We start from the raw sequence: 10,893 nt of genomic DNA on the forward strand, positions 1-10,893 counted from the left end.
AAAAAAAAAGCGAAACATTTTGAAAGTTGTGCATCCTTTTCTGTTGCAAGCGGAGTAAAACTAAAACAGCTGCTGCGGAAAAGAACGTCAGAGCAGCAAAGATGGTAGTGGCAGGCTACAACTTTCACTGTTTCACGTAACCATTAATTTAGTTATCAGAAATGCCTTTTGAGTTACTTATTAGGTTACTTTTTGACACACGGTCAATACATAGAGTCAACTGAAAACCTTTTGTTTTTACTCACGTTAAACCAGTTTGATGGTCAGAAACAATTAGGTGTGACATAAAAGCAAAACGTAGAATCAATCTGTAAGCAGGTAAATACGTACTTTTCATAAAGACATCATGATTTATACAGAGACTATGTTTTTAATACCCAACCTCTGTAGAAAATATCTTGCCACTATAGCTATTTGAAAGCTAAACTATCAGTCTAAAATCACTAAGAAGTTTATTATGGTGTATTATTTATTACTTGGGAAAATAAATCCCCTTCGCCTTAATACCTTTTCCTTCCCACAATTAAAAAGACAAACAGCCTTTCGGAAAGGTTTTTCTTTCCTTTATTACAAAACATGAGTCGGACGAATCCAAAAAGCACAACACAGTCACTTCTTTTCAGCTTTGGTCTTAGGGCTGAAGAAAGAAGACATGGGCTTCATGCCACTCTTGTCCACTTTAGCCAAAGTTTTCTGAGCAGCTGTCATCTTCTTGGGTGGCTGGAATAAAAAAAGAGACAAAACAAAAATAAAGTAACAGCACAACTCAATTATTTAGCATGGAAACAGTAGAGAATTGTGATAGTAGCCCCACTGCGCTACACACAAAGCTTAAAGAAAGCAGTAAATAAGCGAATTTACACAATGACTGGAGGTTCTGGAAAGAAATTAAATAACTGACTGTTTGATTTAAAATGAAATAAATGAGGTTTGAATCCGCTGAGGATGTTTCCTAATACGCGTGCACTCACTTTCCGTGCAAAGTCTCCACTGTTGAATTTGGTGTAGTCTTCTCCAGCCTCCACCGGCTTGTCGGAAAGTTTCCGCTTCTGCCAAACGAGGACGTGAGAGATGCTTTTCATGACAAAAAGCACAAAAGCACAAACACCACCGCAGCCAGCTCCACTGACCACAAGCCGAAGTCCGCAAAACCGCAGGATAAAGCACACAAACAGTGATTGGTTCATTAAAGAACGCAAAAACAGAGAAAGGTTGAAGACTCAGAAAGTACACAGTGGCTTTAGTAGCATGCAAGACAAAAAAGCTGAGAAAATACTTCAAGCTTCTTCAATGAAACCGACAAACCTTAGATGGAGGCTCTGTTTCCTTTGCACTTTTTAGCTCTGGTAACCTGTGGTATTTAGAAAGAGATGAGTTTTGTCTACAAAGTCACAAAAACAAATGCAAATAATATTATTTGTCATTCAATTTGACTTGCCCTAAGTGTTTAAGGAGAGCTTTGCTCAGTTCTTCACTGATGTACTCAGATATTAGACCGTGAGCATAGCGAAGGTAGTCTTCTGTATCGAAAAGAAAAGAGATAACCGATCAAATCCTGATGATTTGTTTAAATAGTTTGTGATGTAAAGACAAAGAAAAAAGTTAAAGGCTTGTTTCTGTGATGAAGCTACCATAAAATAATATATCACTACTGCCATCTACTGGTTGATATCAGCATCTGCAGCTAAAGTAAATTTAGGTTTATGAAAGTTTTCCTCTTTTTATCAGTGTAACAAAATTAGCATTTCACCGGTAGTGCCTTGCAAAAATATTCATATACCTTGTATTTTTTTCACACAACAATCACAAACTTCAATCTGTTATAGGAATTTTATATAATAGACCAACATAAAGATCTATTAGTTTAATTGAACTATTTAACTAGTTCTATTAAACTAGTTAACTACTTCTATTAAACTAGTACCATTTAAACTAGTTAAATTGAACTAGTTTATGAAAAAAACTAGTTCTATTTAATTGAAAATCAATAAAGTAAACCCCAATCCATTGAGAATCAGCAGAAACACTTGAAATTTGACAAAATGTTAAACGTGCAAAGCCAGGAGACATATCCCATAAGGCCTGCAGCTGGATCTGCAGCAAAAGGTGGGATATTTTGTAAAATATTTTGAAAACCACATCTTCATTTTGCATCCACTTCACATTTATGCACCACTTTCTCTTGGTTTATCACATAAAATCCCAGTAAATTACTTGGAGTTTTCTGGCCGCAACATAACAATACACATAACAGGTTGTAGGGCCTGAATACGTTTGCAAAGCGCGGCTAAAAAGGGAAATACAGCGATGCAGTTTTACCCTCCTGGTTGTCTGACTCAGTCTTGACTCTGACATAAGTTGTGGATTTCACTCCTTCTCCCACGCAGATATGCTTCTTCTTCAGGGCAACGATCGTTCTCTCCACCTACAGCAGACGTACTAAACATCTTCACACTTTTCCACTTGCTTTTTGTTTTCTCTTGCTGCTTTAATATCCTGCACTATCGTTACCTTTTTTTGTAACCAGTTCAGGGTTCGTTCTTGACTGTAGCGATGAAACTTCAGACTTCCGACCTCTGTAAATGGCACACAAGTCAAGTCCATTTACGACGGATTTTTAAAACGACATAAAAACAATTAAGTAACAAAAGAGTTGACTGAAAAGCCAGGGGGAAAAAGTGTCTCAGGAAAAATTGGAAAAAAAACAAGCAGTGTTAGTGGCTGCAGGAATAGTTTGTTTCATAATTTAAAGGCTATTACTACAACAGCCACTTTGTATCAGCTAAATGAACAGCTAAAATAAAGGCTGTAACTTAAGATTGTAGTTGATTGCCTCCAAGGAAACTTCACCTTTTCCCTCTGCAATGTGGTGCAGGCTTGTCAGGGAACGTGTGCAGCTGAGCAGCCTGGAGCTCGCTGGAAATTCATCATCCTTAACAACTTGATCCACAGGCTGGAATTTCCCCTGAGTGGCAGAAAACAGAAATATACCTTACCGTTCCGCAGTGGGGGAAATTCACATAGAGCCAACAGGTCAGACAAATGTCTGCTTCTGTTGTTTCTACATGCAAAATAATTCAACACCTTATGAGATAACATACATTTCACATGCATGAAATTATAGCAAAGTAGTGAACAAAATATAGAACATCAGACTGAGGGGGGAATGTTTGCGCAACACGTGGCAAATATTAGATGCGCAAGATTTCAGGATTTTCCGAGAGACTAATATTTAAAATTAAAAACATCCTGAAAAAATGACCAAACACGCTTCAACACCTGAGTGTGTCAATGTACAGGTACATCTCAACAAATTAAAACATTGTGAAAAAGTGCTATATTTTTCTCCCACACTTTTTCCTTCCACTTAACTTTCTTCGAGTATGCTTCGATTTGGCACTGCGTGAACCCCAAGATTCTCAAGCTATGATCATTTGTGCGACTTAAGACACAGTCTCCTGACCCAGACTGAGAGCCCATTTAGGGACTCGGAAACATTTGCAGATGTTTTGAGCTAAGTAGCTAATTGGTTTATAATTTTTACTTTTTCAAATTTTCCAGGAAACTGTTTTTAAAGTTTTCATTATCTGTAAGGCACAAATCATCAAGATTACAAACAACAAGGGCTTGAAATATTTCACTCCTCACGTGATGGATCTACAGAACGAACGAGTTTCACTCTGAAATTAGTGACCAAAAAAATTTTGCTTTTCACGATATTCAAATCTTTTGAGATCAACCTGTATTTTATAAGTTTGCAGGAATGTACAATTTGTGGTTCTTTACCTCTTGGCCAGATTTAATCATATAGGGCAATATCAAATAGAGAGGGTCCATCCGTGTTACGAAGAGAAGTTTTCCATCTGATTATAAACGGAGAGAAAATATGAAAAAACATTGGATTAGACATGAATTTACAACACCAGAACAAAAAAAACAGGCTAAACAACAGCAACACATATTATTTAACTTTTTAGAAGAATAGAGGAAACATTGAAACTTCAAGACGTTAAATTTAACAATGGGAAACACTGATAGGGAATTGTGTCTTGCTTTTTGAGATCTTTTTGCTTATGTAATGTCAACCAAGTTATGTTTAGGTGATTTCATTTAATTCAAGATTTAAAAGGGAAGAGAATAATATTTTCATATAGGGTAACATAGTTCAGAAACGTTTTGGCTTCTTAATAAATATAATCAACATTTGAAACTACATTCGGAAATTTTCTTTGTCTGGTATGAAGATTTGCTTGCTGGTATGAAATGTGTGACAAAAGACGAAAAACAAAAGAAATGTGGAGAGGGAGAAATATGTTTCCTACAGCACTCTAGACTGAAGTGAAAGAGCGGTTTTGGATTTATAAAACACTTCTAGGTTTTTACATGTGCTTGTTAGAATGGTCTCTTTCTAAATGGATGCTTTAAGTTTTTTAAGTGCAATTAAGCTTTTCTGTCTTTTACTCTCTTTCAGTCGAGCTCTGATGAAAGACAAGACAGTCAAACTCTGACGCTGACAAGAAATGGGACACACCTCTCTGTACAGTCTGTCCAACAAACCAGGAGTGGAAGTCTTCTTCAAACGCCTTGACCTCGTACAGCTGTACATCACCAGCACTGAGCATGTACAGCGATGCCTCGTCTGCAAGAACAAGGGAAAATGAGGAACAGTGTTAATTTCACTTTTGCAACAGCAGTAAACAAACAAAGAAAGAGTCGCCCTCAAACCTTTTGGGAAATATGCAGGAACTCGGGATGTTTTTTTGTTTGTTGTTGTTTTTTTTGTCGTAATAGAGTTTATCTTGTATCCATTTTTTAAATCTTCATGTTCATCAACACTTGTAATCACTGATCAAACAAATATTTTTGTGCTGTCTTCAAAAAACCAGAAAATAAATATTATTCTGGGAAGGAGCTTGGGGGACATGGCAGAAAAAGCGTTTTCTGTCCTACCTTCACAATCATAAAAAATGGGGTATTTCCAAAACATGACTAGGACTTTAACTGGAACTACGAACTGTGGTCAAATGAGACAAACATTTAGCTTTCAGGCAACAACAATTCCAGGTGGATGTCGTGTGAAACAAAGGATGTCAGGAAACACCCAACGCCCTCTGTTAAGCATCATGGGGGATCTGTGATGCTCTGAGCCTGTTTCCTTTCTCCCATAGAACCAGGCTGCAGCCCAAAGCATTGCATAGTTTAACAAATACAATGAGCTTATAAATAAAAATCTTGACCTCTCCTCCAGTGAACTAAACACAAGTCTTCACTGGCCTTTCTAGTGTATAATAATCAAAACATAGAAATGGCTCACCATAAACCCCAGATACGAGAAAACCAGGTTAAAATTCACCAATTGGTTTTTTACTGGCCAATTTTCCTTACCAGTTTTCTCACAGGTTCAACCTGATGATCCCAATTTTAACCGATTCTGGGGAGTTTGGTTTATTTTTAAGACTATACAACATGACAGAGAAAAAATGTGCTGAAGGTTATTTGACAAAGGAAGTAGTTTTAATCCAACAGAAATTGAGGAATTCAAGGATTATCGCCATTACTGCATTAATCAGATTTTTATTCAACTCAAAACAAAGTGCACCAAAGTGCATAATGTTGGTTGATGCATTTCTTGTTTTGATGCATTGACTGAACAGGGAGGACGAAATAGATTCAATAAAGATGAATTTACTTTAAGGCCATATGCACACCTTAAAAGGTGGAAAGAGCTACATTAATTGAAAAAATAATCTCATTTAATTCAGATGGCAAGCATATATTTATTCTTCATGCTAAAAGGGATTGAACCATCATTTTGAGGTTTACAAACCAGAAATAAAATAACCATTAGTGCAGACCAAGAGATCCGTTTAACAGTGAAGACTTTAAAACCTGTAGAGGGATTCCTGAGCTTCACAAAATCTGGATCACAGTCGTGCTTCTGTGTTTCAACTGCTGAGTCTGTGGACAGAAAATAAAAACAGTCACAACAGGTAAAGAACTAACAATGGGATAAGAATCACTGTTTAGACAGATAGATAGACAGACAGATCTAGCAACTGCGCAAATGACAACAGTATGTTCATAACGTAGCATCAGCTAGCAATTAGAGGATATGTTCTTCTTTAATTAAGCTTACATGTATTTCACCTAGCTTAAAGACTAAGAATAGCACCACTACTTAAAGTCAGCTAAGCTAATGCCTTAGACACAGTTATTAAGCTTTAATAACTACTAGTAGGTTGTGTTTAATGGCAAGTTAGCACGATTAGTTGTCTTATTGTCCTTTGCTAGTAGCCTACCTGCGGCGATAACAACCCAGCTGTCATTATGTGTGTTTGGAGTCCGCTTCTTTTTAGCAGCCATGTTGTTTCTTTACACTTAGCCTAACTTTGCCCTTTCCCATCCCGTGGTAGCTAGTTCTTTTTTTTTTTTTTTTTTTTTTTTTTGCCTGACAACATGAGCTCAGAAAAGGCGCCTTTCGGTGTCACTACTTCCTGCGTCGGTCACATACAAGTAAACACGGCGTTGATGGCGGCTCTGTTAAGTCGGCTCTTTTCTTGTTTTATTTGAAAAAAATACTGTTGAATTTATAAAATGCTTTGGCTTTGGTGTGTCCTCAAAACCTAGAGCAAAAGTCGCAATTTCTCACTTTTAATTTGACCTATTTACCTCTGATTTTAAGCAGTGGTATGCGCCAGTTTAACGTCACACCATCGGGTGTTCTCTGTAACGCCACTAGAGGTCACCCAAGAGCCTCTATTAAAATTCAATTGTGCCAAACTGTTAGAGCTTTCTCTCTATATAGCTACTTATATATTTAAAATATATATATTATTTGAACTAATCAGTTTTTATCGACTAGAGCTTAAGGTTTCTGCTCGGAGGCCTTTCAGATTTGGTGGCCATTTGTCCTTTGGCACACCGGCATTTAACAGATTGAGGGATCCATCTGTGCTTTAATGAGAGGAGGGCATCGTTCTTTCTCTCTCTCTTTCTCAGGATGTGACACTGTGCGTCTCAGTTGGTTTTCAGTGACTCATTTGTTTTTTTGTTATTTTTTTCCTGCTGTACTGCTTATGTGCATGCCTGGAAAGGGGTTATGTAGGAAGCTTGGACTCCTAACTCATGTCCACCTTTTATATATTTCAATGTATTTTCTCTTTAAGAATAGGTGCAGCACAGAGGGATGAGTGTTTTAAGTGAAATATAGTGCCTTGGAAAAATATGCCCTTTGAATGTTTTCACATTGTGTCAACATTATGACAGAAAATGTTAAAGGATTTGACTGTATGGTAACATTTTTAAAAGTCTTACTCATCCCATCTGACTTTATTTTGATTTATCTATTTCTTTTCATTCACAACCAATCTAGTTCTAATCATTCTGCATGAGTTTCTTATTTCTTTTTTGTCTAATGAAAATTGATAAAACTTCATATTTTTTTCCAACTCTGACCAGCTTCATTGTCCCTTTGAAAGGAAACCCCTCACACCAACATGATGCTACCGCCACATTGCTTCTCTGTGGGGATAATGTGTTTAGGGTGATGGGAAAAATATTTTTTCTGCTACACATAACATTTTGCATACGCCAAAATTGTTGGTCTTATCCAACCAGAGCACATTCTTCCATATTTGCCATGTTTCCCATTTATCACCTATGACTATATAATCTGGTTTAAGTATTTAAACCTTAAAGCACATTTTGTAAATGTACTATTTCAATCATTTGTGGTACAAATAATTTGTGACAAAAATGCTAATATTTGACTTTATAACCTCTGTAAACTTTTGAATAAGTCGACTTCTTACGGCTTTGGTTCACTGTCCATAGCAGCCAGATTTTGGGAGATATGTTGACAATTTATGTATGAAAGGATAATGTGAAGAAGATCAATGGATAGTAATTATTTTGTGAAGCACTGTTGCTCACCATGCCACATCAGTCTCTGCGCTCTGGCCATCTTATTTTCTCATCTTTTCTCTTTTTCATGTCTTCACCACTTTGTTTCTTTTTTTTTTTTTTTTGCTGTCCGTGTTAGAACATCCTTTCTTTCCAAGCCTACTTGCCCGAATTTGAGCAACACATGTTCTGCAGCCTTTGAACGCTGCCTCAGCTCCACCTACAAATCACTTAGATTTATGTCACTGTAGTCTGTGGCAAAAAGAGCGTGGGGTGAGATATTGTCTGTGAATTACTCCTTTTATGGGACCCCGGAGCCCCGTACACAAGAGTATGACCAGCTTAAACAGAACATTGCATGAAAGCTTTCTTTTATATCTTTTTTTGGACTGGGGTGGGGTGCTGGGGGGCTTCTGTGTTTTTGATGGTCAGACAGAACAACAGCAGCCTTTTTTGGAGCAGTGGACCACAGACAGCCCCCAAGAGCCAAGCTCTCTGTCATCAGCACGCAAGAACAAAGTGGGTCTAAATTTAGGCCTGTGGCTTTGGACCCCCCATGCTGTGGACCTCTTGATCCTTCTCCAAACCTTGTTCCGCAATCCATATCATTCTTGCTTCCAATAAAGAGAATTTCAACACAGTCCGAGACCACTCCATGCTCCTTCCCGTTCTCATGTTTTGCTACTCCTTTTTTTTTTAAGTTTGCTGGGGGGTTTTTAATATGGTGATTTCTCTAAACCTCTCTGGAGAGTTTCCTGTGACTAGTCACACTCGGCTGAGCAGACTGAACATCCAAGGGTCCTGTCATTCACTGTGGCCTCATTTGTGGTGGTCCAATGCAGGGTGACTGGTTGCAGCTTGCACATCAACTCGGCCTGGAGCGCTCATGCCCTCTGCGAGGGCTTTACGGCGGGTGTATTTTATGCTCCTTTTCATTTGGGTCGAGCATTTTTGGACAAAAACTGGCATTTCTTATCTGACATTGCTGCCAAGAGATTGTGGGATAAAAATAGAAGTCCTACGTCACTTAGATGTCGCTTATTCCGCACAGATGCATTCGGGGGGCTATTCTTTTTAATGCTGATTTTTTGTAATTTAGAATACATTAAGATCTCCTTTTTTACATATATTCAGACAAATGCTCTGACACAATCACGCAGAGGGAATAAGAAAAGCAGATGTGGAGTGTTTCCCACTGCAGCAGAAGCATTTTGAGTCATCATCTGGGATTCCCTTCCTCTCACTTCCAAATATGGGTGGGATTGTGAGAAAGCAAGTGGAAGAATGCGAAAGAGCAGTGGAACCCCCCCAACCCCCAAGTGATGTCAGACGGAGCAGTGAGCCTCACACTGCCTGGAAATTCACAGGAAGGAATGTCAGGAATTCCAGCAGCAATGCTTTTCACTCAGGCATGTTTGTAAAATCTCTGAACCATACACACCTCCCGCTCTATCCTCCACACACACACACACACATACACATGCCGTCATGTAGCATGTTTCACCAATCCTCTCACTGGGGAGATATTTCTTCCCGTAAAGTCTTATTCCCCTCACTCACACTCCCACTATGAAGTGGTGAGTCCTACTTCCCAGCATCGGGTTCTCTGTGCGAGGCCCCCCGGGTAAATGTGGTGTTTTCCCTCTCCCTGTGTGAGAACTGTGTGATTACATTAACCGTTTCCTGCTAGACAGATGCGTTTTGAAACAACAGTTGTGAGAAAGCGGTAGATCAAGGATAAATTAAGCTGATTCGTTCTAAAACAATAGGAAAAATAAAGGAGGTTGTAGTAACTGCTAAATTTACAATTGAAATTTTGTTCCAGTCTTTGTATTTCTGTTTAGAATCAAAATTTGATTTAGTTCACCAGGTTTATGCACACAAACGAGGAATTTTACTTTCAGTTCAGCTTTTGCTCTCAATGAAGACATTTAAAATATAAACATATGTGAAAACGGGAAAACAGAAACTAAAAATTTGTTTCTTTCAGGTAACTATGTATATGTACAGTGGAATATGAATGGTAGCGATCTGTGCTTTCTGACTGCTAAGAGACAGCCTCGGGTAAGAAACTGTCCCTGTGATGGCTGGTTTGTGTAAATAGCGGCAACCTGAAGGTAAAATACTAAACGGCTTGTGTCCAGCATGTGTGGGGTCTGCAGAGATGTTAGTTGCAAGTCCTGAATGGATGGAAAGTCAGTCCTGGCGATCTTCTCTGAGGACCTGATTGTCATTGCAGTTTTCATCTGTCCTGTTTTGCGGATTAGCCAAACCACACAGTGATGAACGAACAAGGAGCAGATTGAATGAAGGCAGTGTAGGATCAGCTTCTGTGGGAGGTTGTACTTCCTGAGGTCTCTGTTCCAAATAGTGTCTATGTTTGAGGACCATCTAAGAACACAAGAAAGATCCCTAAGGACACAAGAAAAGTTCACATCTCTACAATCCTGAGTGGGTTTTGCTCCATTTGGTTCTAATCCACTTCCTTTCTGTCACCAGCACCCCTCCTGATCCCACTAGGGACAAGGGGGTAAAGAAAATGGATGGATGGATGGATGGATGGGTTTTTAAAATGGGTAGTATTTTTTCTCCCATGGGGCTTTGTGAAATGTCACAGCTGGAAATGAACAAGTGTATTAATGATATCTACATTCTTCTATGGGGAGGTCATGCTGTTGTGCACTCCAGTTCATTGTCATGGAAGCTAAAGTGAATTCAACCATCATTAAGTTAATTGTAAAAGTGTTGCCCTGCTGTGAGAAGTCAAATGCTTTTTCCACCTTTGCTGTGGAAAAGGTCTTTACAACCATCCCAAAATCACATCCATATATACAAGCACAGCTCCAAAAGTTAGAATGTTGTGAAAAGTTCAATATTTGTTGTCACTGATATTAGAAAGCGAAGCTTTTATGTTACATTGATTAAATATAGAGAAGCCGTAATTTCTTTTAATTCTGGTTATTGTACAGGTACTAAAAACCCTAAATTCTG

The 10,893-nt window shown here is 38.4% G+C and overlaps 1 protein-coding gene across 3 annotated transcripts; it reads right to left on the minus strand.

Annotated features, from left to right (window-relative positions):
* Positions 1–541: 541 nt before the first annotated feature.
* Positions 542–6,521, minus strand: rnaseh2b (ribonuclease H2 subunit B). Of its 3 annotated transcripts, none has more exons than XM_023337494.1 (11): positions 6,300–6,521; positions 5,890–5,958; positions 4,532–4,639; positions 3,787–3,863; positions 2,851–2,965; positions 2,512–2,576; positions 2,320–2,425; positions 1,439–1,520; positions 1,306–1,351; positions 972–1,049; positions 542–720 (listed from the first exon to the last, which is right to left on the minus strand). In XM_023337494.1, exons 1-11 carry the CDS (start codon positions 6,361–6,363, stop codon positions 610–612), a joined length of 921 nt encoding a protein of 306 aa, XP_023193262.1. In that variant the 5' UTR covers positions 6,364–6,521; the 3' UTR covers positions 542–609. The 3 variants fall into 3 exon arrangements, with proteins under 3 accessions (XP_023193262.1, XP_023193261.1, XP_023193265.1); XM_023337493.1 differs by having other exon boundaries at positions 972–1,125; XM_023337497.1 differs by lacking the exon at positions 972–1,049.
* Between the last annotated feature and the right edge of the window lie 4,372 nt (positions 6,522–10,893).

Source organism: Xiphophorus maculatus, chromosome 7, assembly GCF_002775205.1.
Source record: "Xiphophorus maculatus strain JP 163 A chromosome 7, X_maculatus-5.0-male, whole genome shotgun sequence".
Classification (NCBI taxonomy): Eukaryota; Metazoa; Chordata; class Actinopteri; order Cyprinodontiformes; family Poeciliidae; genus Xiphophorus; species Xiphophorus maculatus.